Below are 19,466 nucleotides of genomic sequence, written 5' to 3'. Positions count from 1 at the left end.
CTACTAGAGATCCTGAAGGAGAAATTAGAAGAATAATAAATGAAACTAACAAATACCTTTTTGTCAATAGATTAAATGATTTAGTTGGAATGAGCAAATTCTTGAATGAGTCCACCTTCAAAACCAACGTGAGAATAAAGAAAAAATCTAAGTAGCCTCCCATTAAAAAAAAATAATAATTAAAAAAAAGATAACTATGAAAGGTCCAAGACTGTATGTTGCTTGCTAACTAACAAGTTAGTCAAACACAGTTTCAAGGATACTAGAGAAAATACAGGACTTCTGGGTCAGAGACGAAGGACAGTATTTTATAGCAATGGTAATGAATTAAAGATTTTTAAAAACATTTTTTCTCTTTTTTCCTTTTATTGTTCGATTTTATTTATTTGAGATAGAGTGAGAGAGAGAGAGCACAGGCAGAGAGAGAAGCAAGCTCTCCGCTGAGCAGGGAGCCCAACCTGGGGCTTGATCCCAGGACTCCGAGCTGAGCTGAAGGCAGACACTCAACTGACTGAGCCACCCAAGCACTCCCCAAAACATTTTTGTTTCTTAAATTATATTTATATTTAAGAAAGCAAACAGTCTTTTATGGCCTGTAATAAAAATACAGTTGCCCATGGAACCACAACTGGCATAACATGCTAAAGATGTTTTAGCAGAGAAACTGCCAAAAGAAAACAAAGGGGAAAAAAAAAAGAACTAGAACGTTGAAAGGAAACAGCAACATCTTGTTGAAACCACCACTTCCTTTGAGTTGATCAAGTTCAAAACCATTTCCTTCTCCCAAGTGAGAAATTTATTAGGCTAAAAGTGTGGAACTACTTGAATAGTACAGATGTTAACTGGGTAAGTCTCGATGTTATGATTATATTGGCTACATTATCTCTTTGACCGTTTATATCCCGTATTCCTACCTGGAAACACTTGGGTTATGTTCAGATATCTAACGAGGTACTCTCGTTCAGATACATGACAAGCTTATCTCATGAATGATTAAATCTAGCAGCATCTTAAAAAAAAAAATCTAGCAGCATCTTACATTATGCAAATCCTTCATAAACACAAGTATTAATCTATTAATATTTATTCATTTTTTCCTGTGTATGGATTTAGAAAGTAATTTATCTTTTCTGTATTTATAATAATTTTAGAAGTTTAGCCATCACAATTATCTTAAGATAAATTGCTTTCAGAAAAGGTCTGTTTTTTTTTTTTTAATTTTTAAAAATGACTTATTTATTTATTTTAAAAAAGAGAAAGAGAGAGAGCACACACACAGGTGCACATGTGGGCAAGGCTGGGGGTAGAGGGAGAGGAAGAGAATCCTGAAGCAGACTCCCCTAATGAGTGTCCAGCATCTCTTACTCCTTGGAGGCCATATGGACCATAAGGTCCACCACCCGGTTGCTATAGCCAAATTCATTGCCATACCAGGAAATAAACTTGACAAAATGGTCATTGAGAGCAATGCCAGCCCCAGCACTGAAGGTGGAAGAGTGGGCATCACTGTTAAAGTTGCAGGAGACAAGTGGTCCTGGGCCCAGGATGCCCTTGAAGGGATCTTCTATGCCTGTTTTACCATCTTTTTGATGTCATTGTATTTGGCAGCTTTCTCCAGGTGGCAGGTCAGATCCACGACTGACACACTGGGGGTGGGGACATGGAAGATCATGCCAGTGAGCTTCCCATTCAGCTCAGGGATGCCTTGCCTAGAGCTTTGGTAGTGCCAGCAGAATCAGGGATGATGTCCTGGACAGCCCTTTGGCCATCACACTGCAGCTTCCCAGAGGGGCTGTCCATGGTCTTCTGGGTGGCAGTGATGGCATGGACTGTGGCCACGAGTCTCTCCACAATGCTGAAACTGTCATGGGGGACCTTGGTCAGAGGGTTGGTGGTGCAGGAAGTACTGATGACAGTCTTGAGGGAGCAGTCCTACTTCTCGTGGTTCATACCCATCACAAACATGGGGGCCTCAGGAGAAGGAGCAGAAATAATGACCCTCTTGGCTTCACTCTTCAAGTGAGCCCCAGCCTTCTCCAGTGGTGAAGACTCCAGGGGTCTCCACAACATACTCAGCACCAGCATCGCCCCATTTGACGTTGGCAGGCTCTGGCTCCTGGAAGATGGAGGTGGGATTTTCCCCTGATAACAAGTTTCTTATTCTCAGCCTTGAGAGCACCATGGAATTTGTCATGAATGGAATCATACTGAAATATGTAGACTACACAGTTGAGGTCAATGAAGGGGTCGTTGATGGTGACAATATCCACTTTCTGAGAGTTAAAAGCAGCCCTGGCAACCAGGCACCCAATAGGGCCAAATCCATTTCCTCCGACTTTCACCACTGTGCCTCGGGGATGTGGATGGCACTGCACCAGAAGATGCAGCTGTCTGTTGAACAGGTAGGAGCAGATAGCCTAGAATCTTCTAATAATGAGGCAAGGTGGCATTGTCACCAACGTCTTTCTAATTCTAATCTTATATTGATAAGAAACCTGAATTTACTATATAGTTTGCAGAATTATAAAAAATTGAATATTCTTGTAAGTACAGATTTGTACAAAAAGTTCCTAGTTGAAAATATTCTTAAATTGTATTGGTCCATACTTCTGTGCTAGTCACTATATTCATACTGCATGTCATTCATATATATATATATGTATATATATATTTTTTCTGATTTAAATATATATATTAAACATCACTAATAGAAATATAATGCAAGCCATACCTGCTATTTTAAATATTTTGTAGTTATATTAACAAAGTAAAAAGCAGCAGGTGAAATTAATTTTAATAACAGACTTTATTAATCTAACTTATCCAAAGTAGTATTATTTCAACATTCAATCAATATTAAAAGTATTAAAGAGATATTTTACATCTTTTGTTTCATAATAAGTCTTTAAAATCCAGTGTATATTTTATACTTAGAACACAATTCAGTTTAGGCTAGCTACAGTCCCAGTGCTCAGGAAGCCACATGTAGCTAGTGGCTATGGCACTAGATGGCACAAATTTAAAGACTCAGATCTTGCAATGTCCCAACTCTAGAGTTTATCTTCTCTAATATCCCACCAGGCTTCTGATTACTTAATATAATTTGAGGTCGGGATTCTGAATTAGAGGGTATATTGACTTAAGGTTTGCATCCCCTCCAGATTCATATGTTGAAGCCCTAACCCTCAGTGTGATGGTATTAAAAGATAGGGTCTTTAGGGAGTAATTAAGTCTAGATGAGGTTGTGAAGGTGGAGCCCCTATGAAGGGATTAGTGTCCTTATAAAAAGAGGAAGACGGGGCGCCTGGGTGGCTCAGTGGGTTAAAGCCTCTGCCTTCAGCTCAGGTCATGATCCCAGGGTCCTGGGATGGAGCCCCACATTGGGCTCTCTGCTCAGCATGGAGCCTGCTTCCCCCTCTCTCTCTACTTGTGATCTGTCTCTCTGTCAAATAAATAAATAAAATCTTTAAAAAAAAAAAAAAAAAAGAAGAGGAAGAAGCCAGATTTCTCTCTTTCTCTCATTTTCTCTACTATGTGATGACAGAGTGAGAAGGCAGCCCTCTACAAGCCAGAAAGAAGCCTCTGACAACCAACTGAATCTGCCTGCCCACAGATGTGGGATCTCAGTCTCCAGAACTGTGAGAAATAGAGGTCTGTTGTATAAGCCACCCAGTCTGTATTTTGTTGTAAAACTTGAAAGGACTAAGGCAGAAAGAAAGATGGTAAGAGGTAATGTAATGAAGACAAACTGCTTCTGTGTCATAATTTAGTGGAAAAGGAGAACAGGTGTGTAAAGGGAAAAAGAAAACACAAAGGAAAGGAGAGTCAGAAAATGCAACAGAGAATGAGAAACATTTGAGTTGGACCTTACGGGATAAGTAGGAGTTGGACAAAGAAAGAAGTAAGAAAATGAGACTTGTGTCAAAAGGAACAGAATCACTGATTCAGAGAAGAACTTGGCATTTTGTGCCTGCCGAGAAGCTTAAGGAAGCTGAATTACAGGAGACCAGTTCCTCAGGGTGGGTCAGTGGCTTAAGGATTGCAAAAGGCTTGGATACACCACTGCTCAAAATAAAAAATGTATCTCATTTAAAATGCTGAGAAACAAAACAAACAAAAAAAACCATGGTGATGATGACCATCAACATAGTTTTTCTACTTTCTATAATTCTACTTAGTAAAAATTAAACCAACACACATTCTTTGATCAAGGATTGGCTGACCAAGCTCACAGAGAGATTCCAAAATAAGAATTTGGAAGATACTGGTGTGAACATGCTTGTGATTCCTGATCATTGGTATCTAGGCTAGATAGAAAAGGAACAAGCAGGCCAGAGTCAATGGAGAGGATGAATGAAGGAATAAGATGAGAAACTTTTGAGTCACCAAAAGCAGAGGCAGCCGATTTAGTAACAGGGACTGGGAGGTGGGAGGCAGAAGATTGTAGGAATTTAAAGGTAGAGTAATGCCAGTTAGAGTTTGGAAGTGCAGCAACCCTAGTTGATAATCCGTGTGAATGATTTCTTAAAATCATTTAAGTAGAGTGGGCTAAAAAGTTTGTGCAGGATGTTAGATATCTAAATGTAGACAACAGTTATAGGCTGTGGCCCAAGTCCTTGAGGACTTTAGGGGAGGTCTGAGGAAGATGAGGGTAAGAATGGAATTCAGTGCAAATGGATGTCATGTACTCACAAAGTCTTACTGAAGAAAGCTTGTGTAACAATGGAAGCAGCAGTAGAAACCTGGGAGAATTTTGGTCCTGACATCCTAAGATACAGAGAATGAGAATGAATAAGTGCCTTCAACCTATGTTCTTTGCCAGAGAAAAGTTGTCATTATGGCAAAGAGAAATCACGTGGTGGTTCTCAAATGGCCATAACCCAGAAATACTGGGGAGAGCTGATTAACAACAATGACATATTGATGTGAACTGTGAATTGTGGTGATGTGAACTGTCAAATGCACAGGATATGGATAGGAGTCATTGGTATAAAGAAGAGAGATGAGGGGTGTCTGGGTGGCTCAGTCAGTTAAGAGTCTGCCTTCAGCTCAGGTCATAATCCCAGGGTCCTGGGATCAAGTCCCACATGGGGCTCCCCACACAGGGGGGAACCTGCTTCTCCCTCTTCCTTTGCCCCACCCCCTCCATGTATGCTCTGCCTTTCTTTCTCTCTCTCTCAAATAAATAAATAAAATCTTTAATAAAAAATATGATAAGCTTCTTTCATTTGCTGTAAACTCGAGGAAATTACTTAACACTTAATTTCCTCATCAAAAATTTAGCTATATAGTACACACTTTCCAGGATACTAATGAGGGTGAACATTAACTGAGAACATGGTGGGCCATACTATAATGGAAAGTATAAGATCATGGATCTCTGTCTTGTGAAAGCACCAGGATGAACTGGCAGAAGAGCGCCACCCTCTTGGTGTAAGCGGAATAGTCCAGATAGGCTTATTTGTCTTTTCAGTGAGGGGCAGGGTAAAAGCAGAATGGCGGAAGGTGAAGGCTTGTTGCTATGGTAACTACATACCAGCTCTCAGCCTCTCCACAAGAGAGTTCCTCTTCCTGCACACAATGTGCAGTTGGTATCAAGCTCTTTGCTGAGCTACTGTGAGGCTGGTAGTGTAACCGTGGTAGCACGTAAAGCAGGCTCTGAGGTTGCCCCTGTAAAGCGCCATGAAGGCACTTGAGGGAGGGCACAATAAGAACTTCTCTCTTGCCACCTTCAAATCAGAACAGCATTGCTCCACAGAGAAACAGAAAAAGGAGCATCAGGCAGATTTTATGCTAAAACTGAGTTAAGTCATATTTGGACTCTTACCAAACTAAGAAATGTAACCAGAGGATGTGATGCTTCAGTAAATGTTTTCCTCTGAAACAGATCAAGCTAGGGGAAGTTTTTAGAAATGTGTATACTTAATTCTTGTGTATATATATAGGAAGACAAGTGTGGCAACGTTTAAGAGTTCAGAAATATATGTTACTCAAGTCTCATGCTAACATCATCTTTGAGTTCATATTTTTAAAAGTGACTACTCTCTTTGAGATTGAGCAGAATTGATCCCAGTGCTTATAAATTTCATTTGGATGCCATCTCTCTTGTTAAGTGAAAGGCAAAATTTAGAAGTCCCAAGTGACTTCCTTTTTGGAAAAAACTGTTCCTTGAGGTCTGTGTGACTGAAACTGAAGTCAAGAAGTGATAAACTAAAACTCAGCATGCAAAAGGATAGAAAAGAAGTACTTAATATGTATGTCAACCAGATGCTCTCCTTGATGGGACTTCAATCAGACTCCTCCAAAGTCCAGTTCTTGACTGGGCCTCAATGTTGTCCCCCACTCCCATCCTTGCCAGACCTGTATAGCCCAACTTTATCAATAATCCTATCAGCTGAGAGTATCAGGGAGCAAGAATTTCCATCCCTGCAAGGTCTTTCTGGCTGGATTAAGAATCAGAGTGACATGAGACATACAGGAGAAAATAAAATTTAATAATGTATGTACAGGGAATCCATGTAGACTAGGAAATTCCAAAGGCAGTCAAGCAAAACGAGGTATATATTAAGAAGGGAATAGAGGTCTAGGACTTCAGAGGAAAGGAATGTACTTCACAGGGGGGTGATAAGAAGAGCAGATGTTTGGTAATTAGATGCTTCCCCTGACATATAGATAGTTCACTCAGATAAAACTTATCTCTGCTAATAATCCCTGTTCTGGGAAAGACCCCCAGTTTAGATTATTCTATCTAGTTAAGGGAGGGGCAAAAATTTCTCTTGAGTTCACAGGGTCTTGCTTACCTTCAGCTCAAAATAATCTTCAACTTCAAAATAATCTCTGCATAAGCCTCCAGAGGGGCCCATCTTGAGGTAGCCTTTCCTTGGCCCCTGTAAGAGAAAATCTCCCTCACCCTTGATATATGACTATCTTTAATATCTAATCAAATTCCTCATGATATCCAATCAGTCGGGCCTGCTCTTTATAATTTTCCATTCCCCAACGCCTTCCTCAACTCTTGTTTCTTGGCTGTAAATCCTGAGTTGTCTTTACTGCATTCAGAATTGAGCCCAGTTCTATCCTGGGGACTCTTTACCCCTATTGCAATAGTTTCTAAATAAAATCTATGTTTACTGCTTCAGCTGGTGTCTAGCTCAGGTTCTTTAAGACAATATGTACAACCAGGTTCATATTTATACATTATTCCAACATTTAGGATAATATATGACCTCAATACCCACATGATGGTGTTGGAAGTATAAACTAGTACAAGTTCTAAGAGGGTAATTGGACACTATATATTTGGAATCTTACAAACATCCATACTTTGTTACCCAGTCATTCAATTTTAAGGAATCAATCATATTAAACTTGGAATAGGCTTTATATATAATATAATCATAGCAGCATCATATATGAAGAAGACAAAGAAAAACTGAAGACAATCTAAATATCCAACAATAATTTGTTACCTAAAGTATAATGCATTAATTTGAGGAAACATTGTACAGCCCTCAAAATGTTAATGTAAACTTAAAATAGCCAAAAACATACTTATAAAATGAAGATAAGTAGAGAAAAATTAGCAAGATACAAAATTGCATAAAATCATGTCCTCGTTTAACAAATAAATCTCTGCATGTCTATTATATATGTATATATTAAAAACACACGTATGTCTATGAAACGTTGAAAAGTGCACCAAAATGTTAAAAAAGGGAATCTTCTAGTAGGTTTTTTTCCCCCCTCCTCAAAAAGTTGGGATTCTTAGTTGCAAACAAGTCATTCTGGCAAAATTAAGCAGAAAAGGCCCTTATTAAAAGAAATTAGCTGACCAGGTGACTGACGGGGCTGGAAACACAGACTACAGTCTACCCTTCTTAGAGCAATGCCCAGGTCTGGCCAATAAGAAAACCATCACTTCTGTTGCTGTCAAGCACCAGAAGGATTTTTCTACAACTGCTGGCAACCAGCAACTCTAGAAAGCTTCCACCTTTTAAACTGCAACCCCCAGACGCTGTACATACCTGTTGCCACTCATCCAGTAAAAAATGGCAACAGTGTGGGGGCTATTTCTTCATGTTTCTCATTTCCAAATCAAAGTCTTAGAGGGTTTTGAGCAAAGGAGTGATACAACTGACTTCTATTATGGGAGGGATGCTTCTGGCTGCTGGCAGGAGAATATAGAGTAGGGACAGGGAAGGAAGCGAGGAGTCTACTTAGGAAGGTAATGCAATAATCCAGGTTGGAGGTGAAGATAGGTTGACTGAAAAGGGAGTGGGGAGAAGTGGGTGGATTCCAGATATATTTCAATCAGATTTGCTAATGGATTACATGCAATGTGTGAAACAAAAATCAAGGGGGACTCCAATATTTTGGCCTGAGAATTTGGAAGACTGGGTCATATTATACTAAAAATGAGTAAGGAATAGGCAAGGCTAGGTAGGGAGAGATAGGTAGGGGGCTATGGGATCAGGCTCACAAAAATGTGGAGGTGTAAGGAAACCAGAGATAAGGGAACAAACCAGACCCCTGCCCTAGACATGTGGGGAGAGTTTTATGATAGTCATCAACAAAGAATGACCAGACCCTAAAAAAAAAAAGAAGTAATCCATTAAAGATGTTATCACCAGTCCAGTCCTTACTCAAGCCAAGACATCACAAGAATGATATGACCACAATCTCCCTGGTCAGTTCTAAATAAAAGACTGACAATGGATGTCCTCATTGGCAACCCTGTCCAGACCCCTTTCACTCCAGAGAGCTTTTTCTGTATCCTTGTTTAATAAACTTCTAACCCTTTGCTCACTCTTCTTTGTCTGTGAGATTCATTCTTCAACTCCATGAGACAAGAACCTAACTCTTCTGCTTTAAAAATGGGAAGGATGGTATATGGAGATGACAAGTAGAAGCTGAATACATGACAGGAGCTCAACAAATATAGAAATAAGGAAAATATTTTTCATAGTGGCTAAGATGGTGGATTGGGATTTCCTGTTGGGTCTAAGTACAGTTCTGGGCATACCTTGCCTTCTTTGGTCAAAATCCTATTTTCATGAAGTCTAAGGAGTCTCCCAGAGGGAACTCTGGCTGAGTTTGAACCAAAAGAAAGTTCTTTAACCTTGACAGTAAGAAAAGATTCTGAACAGCACGGGGACTATCTCTTGGATTTACCTCTTAATCTATATCCCATAAGAACACAGAGAGGAGGTGTAAATAAAAACTAAAAAGGACCTGGACATGGAACCTTGCTTTGAGACCCATCCTTATGGCCTGGCTCCTTTATGCAATAGTGACCCCACAAGAAAAATGACCCAAAAAGTAGCATTGTGCCTAGAAAAGTAGCATAGACTATTGGTGGAAATGGATTTATTCACCAACTAATGGAAAACAAATCCTTGGACACCCTCTTATGGATGGTTTTGCAAGGCTTTGTGGTCCTATGTTAGTCAGTGAGAGCAAGAAACAGTGGAGTGTACATTACTATCCTAACTTGATGTGGTTGGCTCTGCTTGGGGAAGAAACTCTGGTTAGAGTATGTATTTTTTCTAATAAAGAGTTGAAAATGAAGGGATTCAGAACAAATCTCCCCAAAATATGCCACTTTGAAATGTGGACTATTTTGAACTGAAAGCAATAAAGACCCTGTGGGCTCAGGGGAATCATTCCCCCTCCCTAACTGCCTAGAAGAATCTAAACTAGGAGTCTTTATTAGAATAGAGTTATTATTAGAGGGGCACCCAGCTGGCTCGGTCTGTAGAGCATGCAACTCTTGACCTCAAGGTTGTAAGTTCCAGCCCCAAGTTGGGTATAGAGATTATTTAAAAATAGAATCCTTTAAGGGAGAGGGGTAAGATGTAGAGGAGCAAGAGACCAAAATATCATCAGGTCCAAGGAGTTCAGCTAGATAGTTATCAAACCATCCTGAACACCTACAAACTCAACAAGAGATCAAAGAGAAGAAGAGCAGCAACTCTAGGAACAGAAAATAGACCACTTTGCAGAAGGTAGGACTTGCGAAAAGGTGAATCTGCGGCAACATATGGGAAGATAGACCGCAGGCTGGGGCGGGGGGAGGGAGGTTTCTGTCAAGTGAGAGAGCAGTGGAGCACAAAATCAGAACTTTGAGAAGTCTGCTCCACTGACGGACATCACTCCAGAGGCTAAGTAGGGGGTGAAGCCCTCCCAGGGACAATATGGTTTCAGATCCCTCAGGGTCACAGAAAGACCAGGGAAAGCAAAAACTAAAAGAGTTTGTAAACACCAATCAGCCCTACATAAAATATTAAAAGAGGTCCTGTAAGCAAAGAGAGAGCCTATAAGTGACATAGACCAAAAAGGAACAGAGACAATATACAGTAACAGTACAGGCAATACAGTGAAACTAAATTCACATCTTTCAATAGTTATCCTGAATGTAAATGGGATAAATGCCCCAATCAAAAGACACAGGGTATCAGATTAGATTAAAAAAATATATAATAATAATAATAATAATAATAATAAAGACCAGAGCAGAAATCAATAACATAGAAACCAAAAGAACAGTAGAAAAAAAAATCAATGAAACTAAGAGCTGGTTCTTTGAAAGAATTAATAAGATTAATAAGCCCCTGGCCAGACTTATTCAAAAGAAAAGAGAAAGGATCCAAATTAATAACATCATGAATGAAAAAGGAGAGATCACAACCAATACCAAAGAAATACAAACAATTATAAGAACATATTATGAGCAACAATACGCCAGCAAATTTGACAATCTGAAAGAAATGGATACATTCCTAGAGACATATAAACTACCAAAACTAAACCAGTAAGAAATAGAAAACCTGAACAGACCCATAACCAGTAAAGAGATTGAAGCAGTCATCAAAAATCTCCCAGAAAACAAGAGCCCAGGGCCAGACAACTTTCCAGGGGAATGCTACCAAACATTTAAAGAAGAATTAAGACCTATTCTCCTGAATCTGTTCCAAAAAATAGAAATGGAAGGAAAACTTCCAAACTCATTTTATGAGGCCGGTATTACCTTGATCCCAAAACCAGACAAGGACCTCATCAAAAAGGAGAATTAGAGACCAATATCCTTGATGAACGCAGATGCAAAAATTCTCACCGAAATACTAGCCAATAGGACCCAACAGTATATTAAAAGGATTATTCACCACAACCAAGTGGGATTTATTTCTGGGTCACAAGGTTGGTTCAACATCTGCAAATCAATCAATGCGATACAAAATATTAATAAAAGAAAGAACAAAAACTATATGATACTCTCAATAGATGTTGAAAAAAACATTTGACAAAGTACAGCATCCTTTTTTTTTTTTTAAGATTTTATTTATTTATTTATTTGACAGAGAGAGAGAGATCACAAGTAGGCAGAGAGGCAGGCAGAGAAAGAGAGAGGGAAGCAGGCTCCCTGCTGAGCAGAGAGCCCGATGTGGGGCTTGATCCCAGGACCCTGAGATCATGACCTGAGCCGAAGGCAGCAGCTTAACCCACTGAGCCACCCAGGTGCCCCGTACAGCATCCTTTCTTGATCAAAACTCCTCACAGTGTAGAGATAGAAGGTACATACCTCAATATCATCAAAACCATCTATGAAAAACCCACAGTGAATATCCTTCTCAATGGGGAAAAGACTGAGAGCTTTTCCCTAAGGTCAGGAACACAGCAGGGATGTCCACTATCTCCACTGCTATCCAACATAGTACTAGAAGTCCTAGCCTCAGTAATTAGACAACAAAAAGAAATTAAAAGCATTGGAATTAGCAAGGAAGAAGTCAAACTCTCACTCTTTGCAGATGATATGATATTTTATGTGGAAAACCCAAAAGACTCCACTCCAAATCTGCTAGAACTCATACAGGAATTCAGTGAAGTGTCAGGATATAAAATCAATGCACAGAAATCACTTGCATTTCTATACACCAAAAGCAAGACAGAAGAAATAGAAATTAAGGAGTCGATCCCATTTACAATTGCCCCAAAACGATAAGATACCTAGGAATAAACCTAACCAAAGAGGCAAAGAATCTGTACTCAGAAAACTATAAAGGACTCATGAAAGAAATTGAGGAAGACACAAAGAAATGGAAAAACAGTCCATGCTCATGGATTGGAAGAACAAATATTGTGGAAATGTCTATGCTACCTAAAGCAATCTACACATTTAATGCAATCCCTATCAAAATACCATCAATTGGGGGTGCCTGGGTGGCTCAGTGGGTTAAAGCCTCTGCCTTCAGCTTAGGTCATGATCCCAGGGTCCTGGGATCAAGCCCCACATCGGGCTCTCTGCTCAGCAGGGAGCCTGTCTCCCCAGCTCTCACTCTGCCTGCCTTTCTGAGTACTTGCAATCTCTGTCTGTCAAATAAACAAATAAAATCTTAAAAAAAAAAATCAATTTTTTTTTCAACAAAATGGAACAAATAATCCTAAAATTTATATGGAACCAGAAAAGATCCCAAATATCCAGAGGAAAGTTGAAAAAGAAAACCAAAGTTGGTGGCATCACAATTCCAGACTTCAAGCTCTATTACAAACCTATAATCACCCAGATAGCATGGTACTGGCACAAAAACAAACACATAGATTGATGGAACAGAATAGAGAGCCCAGAAATGGACCGTCAACTCTATGGCCAACTAATCTTTGACAATGCAGAAAAGAATGTCCAGTGGAAAAAAGATAGTCTCTTCACAAATGATGTTGGGAAAATTGGACAGCCACATGCAGAAGAATGAAACTGGACCATTTCCTTACACCACAAAAGTAGACTCAAAATGGATGAAAGACCTCAGTGTGAGATAGGAATCCATCAAAATTTTTGAGGAGAACACAGGCAGCAACCTCTTCAACCTCAGCCACAGCAACTTCTTCCTAAAAACATCATCAAAGGCAAGGGAAGCTAGGGCAAAAATGAACTATTGGGACTTCATCAAAATAAAAAGCTTTGCACGGCATAGGAAACAGTCAACAAAACCAAAAGACAACTGACAGAATGGGAGAAGATATTTGCAATGACATATCAGATAAAGGGCTAGAATCCAAAATCTATAAAGGACTTACCAAACTCAATACCCAAAGAGCAAATAATCCAATCAAGAAATGGGCAGAAGACATGAACAGACATTTATGCCATCCAAATGGCCAACAGACATATAAAAATGTGCTCCACATCACTTGGCATTAGGGAAATACAAATCAAAACCACACCAGTCAAAATGGCTAAAATTAATGAGTCCGGAAAGGACAGATGTTGGCCAGGATAAGGAGGAACCCTCCTACACTGTTTTTGGGAATGCAAGCCAGTGCAGCCACTCTGGAAAACAGTATGGAGGTTCCTCAAAAATTTGAAAATAGAGCTACCCTATGACCCAGCAATTGCACTACTGGGTATTTACCACAAGGATACAAATGTAGTGATCTGAAGGGACACAAGCACCTGAATGTTTGTAGCAGCAATGTCCACAATAGCCACATTATGAAAAGAACCTACATGTCCATCAACAGATGAATGGATAAAGAAGATGTTATATATATGTATATATATACATATATATGTAATGCAGCCATCAAGAGAAACGAAATCTTTCTGTTTGCAATGATGTGGACAGAACTATAGGGTATTATGCTAAATGAAATGAGTCAATCAGAGAAAGATAATTATCATATGATCTCTCTGATATGAAGAATTTGAGAGGCAGGGCAAGGGTCATAGGGGTTAGGGAGGGAAAAAAATGAGACAAGCTGGGATCAGGAGGGAGACAAACCATAAGAGACTCATAATCTCACGAAACAAACTGAGGGCTGCTGGGGGTAAGGAGGTAGGGATAGGGTTGTTGGGTTATGGACATTGGGGAGGGTATGTGCTATGGTGAGTGCTGTGAAATGTGTAAGCCTAATGATTCACAGACCTGTACCCCTGGGGCAAATAATACATTATATGTTAACAACAACAACAAAATTAACAACGTTAAAAAGAATGATAATAATAAAATAAAATCATTTAAAAAAAGAAGAAGAGGGGCACCTATGTGGCTCAGTGGGTTAAAGCCTCTGCCTTCAGCTCAGGTCATGATCTCAAGGTCCTGGGATCCAGCCCCAGATGGGCTCTCTGCTCAGCAGGGAGCCTGCTTCCTCCTCTCTCTCCCTGCCTCGCTGCCTATTTGTGATTTCTGTCAAATAAATAAATAAAATCTTTGAAAAAAAAATAAAGAAGAAGAAAAATTATTACCAGAGATAAATTTTATCTGAGTGACTCATGTGTATGGCAGGACAAACATCTAGTTATCAAACAGCTCCTATTCTTATGGCCCTGAGAATTGCCTTCCTCTTCTTTGAAGCCATTAACTTTTACCCTATTCTTTAGTTCAGGATGACACATATACCTCATTTTACCTCTTGGTCTTTGAACCCTATGTACGTGGGGTTCCCATACACATGAATTTAAATTTTATTTTCTCCTGTTACTCCATCTCCTGTTAGTTTAATTCTTACACCAGCCAGAGGAACTTTTAAAAGAATAGAGGAAAATTTTTCCTCTCCAACAAAAGGAAAGTAGTAGGAATACAAAAGACTGGATTATTTCTTCCTTAGGTCAAAATAATTGAAAAGATACCACATGACAGAATCCTTAGTAATGAAGGGGAGCAAAATTTGCCACCCCAAATTACATCTCTTTGGGATAAGGATTATCTTGAGCTGGTTATATTTAAGAAATTGCAGAATAGAAAAGCTCTGAAAACTGAGTAGATATTACCCTTTTGTAGGAAACATTTACATTTGCAAGGAAAATCTCCATTTGTCAGCCTCTCCCCCTTTCTGTGCTCCCCCCTCCCCCCGCATAAGAAGAGAGGGATGCTATCTTTCTAGAATTTATAGAAACTCTTATAAATGGAGAAGGCAATGATTTAAATCAGCGTAAGGACCATACCCTTGTTTACTGTGCTTTTCCTGATAACCTCCTGTAACGGCCTTTCCCCTCCCTCCAACAAATTCTTTCTGTATTTAAGGCAGTGGCTTGGGCCATTTCAGGAAGTTACTCAGTTTTTCTGGGTATCTTTCATGCATACAGGAAGTACACAAGTTATTAAACTTGTGCTTATTTTCCAGTGCTAATCTGTCTTTTTATTATAGAAGGTGGCTCAGCCAAGAATCTAGAAGGGTACTGGGGAAATAATTTTTCTTCCTCCACAGTTACAAGAAAAGATTCAAGATAGTTACAGTTATGCTTGAATACACAAATATAATTAACCTCATCCTGAGAACTACATATAACCCCAAGCTCCCAGTTATCCAAATTAGACAAGACATGAACCTTTATAAAGTTACTAGTCTTAACAAGGCAATTGTTTTTTGAAAGCATATCTTCAATTGTTGAGTAGAGAAAACAAATATATTTTAAAAGAGAGAAAAGAAATGTATAATGCAGCTGAAGACCTCAAAACTTAAAAACCAGAAAAGTATTTCAGTTTAACAAATGAAACTGTCAGTATTTCTGCTTTGTATATTATCTTAGAAGAAATGAGTTTATTCATTAGTAGGAGCATGTCTCTAGTCCAATGTGTTTATGTGAGAAGGACCTTTGAATAAAAAGTGACATTTGCCTACCATTTTCCATTTGATCTCCAAAGATGCTTAAAAACTAATTATAAAATATCATTATGGGTAATTGAGTCCATCCATTTCTAAAATTAAGAAAATAAATAATTTACATTATTCAAATGAATATCAAATGCAGTGGCATAAAAAAATCAAGACATAAGGAATCTATTAAGAAACAAATCTAACACCATTCTGAATAATATGCATCAAAATCCATTGTGAATCTATCACAATGATTTTTATATTGTCAAGATATATTTTTTTCTAATAATTAACTTATTTAAATGTAATTCCATAAAGTATGAAAATGTTCTAGGTTTTTTTTTTGTACCTGTGGGACACACATATGCATACCTATGTTATTAAAGGGAAGAAATAATAATAGTTAATAGAAGTAGTATTTATGTGTCTTGCATGAACTGAACTTTTTAGTTTACAAATAATTTCTTATCAATTCAATGAAGTGGATATTATTACTATCCCTTTTTTAAAGATAGGGAAACTAAGGAACAGAGAAGTAGAAGGCTCAGTTCTACAGCCAGTACATAGGACCACCTTTGAACCTAGACAGTCTAAAGAACCTGTTGCTCTTGGACAGCTGGGTGGCTCAGTCAGTTAAGTGTCTGTCTTCAGATCAGGTCAGGATCCCAGGGTCCTGGGATCAAGTCCCAAGAATCGAGAATGGATTTCCTTGCTCAGCAGGGAGTCTGCTTCTCCCTCTTCCTGCCCTTCTTTCTCTCTGACAAATAAATAAATTAAAGGAGAAAAAAAAACAAAAAAGAAGCTGTGCTCAACTCCAAACAGGATTTGCAGTCAGGCAGACCCGATGTTGCCATCTCAGTAGTGCCATGCTCTTGGTCCAGGTGTTGAAGTTCTTTAAAAAAAAGTCTTAAGATTGGGATGTGTAAGATAAGGATAATAATGTATCTCCCACAGCTACTGTGCAAGCGCAGTGAGAGAACGGATATGAACCAGCTCAGCCTGGTGGTTGCCGTCCCTGCTGCCACGTGGCCTAACTCACGTGGTTTCAAATGTCAGGTTCTTTCCTAAATGTGTGTAACCTCATGCCGTGGGACCCAGGCTAGGCAAAGACTTGTTTCCTCATCCCAGCTTCCATTTTTGATGTTATGCTACTATGAAAGCAAGTCCTAGACAAATTCTGCTAAGTGTCTAAACATTCGTTAGCAAGCAGTTACAGAAACAGTTCCGCTCCAACCATTCACTCGTATGCGAGGCTCGCCCAACACCCCTTCTCAAGTCGGGGATCCCCTCTGCAGGTGAGGGCTGAAACCAGGGACTCAGAGAGTGTGCTTGGCCATCTCTCTTAAACCTCCTTCATGCCATGGCAGGGGGATATGTTCCGTCCTCCCACACACCATCCACTTTGAACAGCATTCATGTTGCCAATGGAAACTGTTAACATCCTTACCCTAATTAACAAGCTCTCTGGTGTCAGTTTTCCTAACTGCATGTGAAGTGCTCCGAGCACCTCTGGAGTGTGGATTCCTGAGTAGAGTTCTTCAGTGCTGACTAATGGCTCCTAGGATAAGGATTAGAGTTAACTTGGACCCACAAGTATCCAGACCACTGGCTTGTACCAAGTTATTATTGTGTGAGGTACTACCACACAGACAATACAACCGTGTCCTGTTGGTTTTAGGTTGATAAACGTTACAGTCCTTCCCCCTTTCTGGACCCTTTCTCTCCATCCGTCCCCACCCACCCTCATCCTCAATGTAGAAGGTGACTAGCGCCTCTTGAAACAAAACATCTACAGAATCTAATTAGGGATATCGTCTACATCACTTCTCCCCAAGAAATAAGAAAGTCCATTGTGGATCTAAAAAAAAAGGGGGGGAGTCTAGAACAACACAGCAAGGGTAAGATTTTTCCCGTAATACATACAATTATCTCCAGCTATTGGAACTGTTGTTTTTTGTATTTTTTTTTAGAAGGTTCTTAAGTAAAACATGCAGAGATAGAGAGCCCTACCTCATCAATCACCCACAAGCCCTTTAGTCTTTTAGCAATGCACGGTTTGATCAGCAGTGCATATGTGTTAATTTGTGTGTAATTAGAAAGATCCCACGGTTCTCCAAAATAAAAATGTCTTAGTTTTTTTTTCTGACTAAAAAAGATATATGCTCACTGTAAAAAAATGTCCATAATACAGAAAAGAATAAGGAAAGTAAAAAAAAAAAAAAAAAAAAAAAAAAAAAAATATAAACTGCCACTGTTCAGAGATAAACACTGAAAACAAATCTTTCTTAACACACATACATACTTTTCAAGGAGAGCGTGTCAACGACCCAGGATCAAGAGAGGACAGACTCAGTCAAGTTGTAAGCCTTCCTGAAAAGAAGTGGAGGCGTGTATTTGCAACCTAGCTGAAAGTTCCAGTTCTGAGTAAATTACTTCTGTGGGCTTTTGTTGTGGAAATGTTTTTGTTGTGGAAATTAGGAACTTCAAGGGTTTGGGGGATTGTTGAAGTGATCACAAAATGTCACTGAATTTCCTTGTTTGCAAGGTTTTATTTTTCTTGTTCTGGTGCTCAAAATTCAGTCTAGCTCACAGACTCAGAAGAAGGAGGCCTGCCTCTTACCTCAGAAGGTCTCACTGTTGACTATCACTACGTTGATCAAAAGGTTGCCTCTGAAAAAAAAAAAAAAAAAAGGTTGCCTCTGAGCCTTACACTAGGAGTCTCAGGTCAGTAAAATGGAAAGGAATGCTAGTACAATTTTAGGCAGCCTGGACACAATTGAGATTGAGTATTACACAAATAAGTAATTGAATATTTTGTGAGGTTGTTGGTGGGGGCGGCAGCAATAATTTCAGTTTAGAGTTCTGGAATGCTTCTTTTTAAGAATTTCCATCAGGGCACCTGAGTGGCTCAGTGGGTTAAAGCCTCTGCTTTCGGCTCAGGTCATGGTCCCAGGGTCCTGGGATCAAGCCCCGCATCGCATCCGGGCTCTCTGCTCAGCAGGGAGCATGCTTCCCTTCCTCTCTCTGCCTGTATCTCTCCTCCTTGAGATCTCTGTCTGTCAAACAAACAATAAATAAAATCTTAAAAAAAAAAAAAAAAAAGAATTTCCATTAAAGGGACACCTGGGTGGCTCAGTTGGTTAAGCATCTGCCTTCAGCTCAGGTCATGATCCCAGGGTCCTGAAATTGAGTCCCACACCGGGCTCTTTGCTCAGAGGTGAGCCTGCTTCTCCCTCTGCCTACTGCTCCCCTGCTTGTGCTCTTTCTCTCTCTGACAAATAGATAAATGAAATCTTTAAAAAAAAAAAAAAAAGAGAGAGAGAGAGAGAGAGAATTTCCATTAAAAATAATCCCCCAAGCCTATTCTGTTCACCATATCTCTTGCTTTTCTAAAATACTGGTGTTTTCTAAAACCAGATCCCACCCCAACTACAGCTAAAAAACCCTTCTGTAACTTCCTATTCGATTTCTGATAAAATCCAAACCGCTGGCAGAATCCAGAAGTTTTCCCTGATGTGACTCTTACCTCTCTCCCCAGCTGGATTCTAAATTCCATGAGATCTAGTACCATGTTTCTTACCAGCCCTCCTTGAAGACCATCTCTACCGAGAGAGGCAACATGCTGTGGCTTTCCCGGTTCTTGCCAAAACTTCGTATTTTCACCTTCATAGCTGGATACGAGACAGGGAAACTGAAGGGATCCCATGAGGAGGAAGGGGGGCTCTTTTTTTCCTTTGCTTCTTTTCCAGTTTCTGGTCTTACTAGGACCTACACCCCCTCCCCATTCAACACATGCCTTGTAATGCAAATAACATATGTTCTCCTTTATTATTAATTTTTTAAAGTAGGTGCAATGCCCAGTGTGGGGTTTGAAT

At 39.5% G+C, this 19,466-nt stretch overlaps 2 protein-coding genes and 1 pseudogene across 14 annotated transcripts in view; 1 reads left to right on the top strand and 2 right to left on the bottom strand.

Moving 5' to 3' along the window:
• The window catches only part of GLIPR1 (GLI pathogenesis related 1), a 42,921-nt gene that overhangs the window by 2,868 nt on the left and 20,587 nt on the right, over positions 1-19,466 (top strand). The gene's annotated exons all lie outside the window — the stretch shown is intronic.
• Positions 1-19,466, bottom strand: part of CAPS2 (calcyphosine 2) — a 175,236-nt gene that overhangs the window by 155,130 nt on the left and 640 nt on the right. For 4 of the 13 annotated variants that reach the window (XM_032346974.1, XM_032346959.1, XM_032346960.1 and 1 more), the window contains exon 2: positions 19,172-19,282. The exons of 4 other annotated variants lie outside the window; for them this stretch is intronic. In XM_032346974.1, coding sequence (XP_032202865.1) covers positions 19,172-19,282 — 111 coding nt within the window. Of the gene's footprint in view, positions 1-17,038; positions 17,150-17,893; positions 17,911-19,171; positions 19,283-19,466 lie in introns of those variants that run through there. 5 more of the 13 variants (XM_032346965.1, XM_032346972.1, XM_032346963.1 and 2 more) reach the window with 5 other exon arrangements.
• Positions 1,362-19,162, bottom strand: LOC116592406 (annotated as a pseudogene).

Source organism: Mustela erminea, chromosome 6 (genome assembly GCF_009829155.1).
Source record: "Mustela erminea isolate mMusErm1 chromosome 6, mMusErm1.Pri, whole genome shotgun sequence".
Lineage (NCBI taxonomy): Eukaryota > Metazoa > Chordata > Mammalia > Carnivora > Mustelidae > Mustela > Mustela erminea.
Note: the sequence above shows the minus strand (reverse complement) of the source record. Positions and strands in the feature narration are given on the sequence as shown.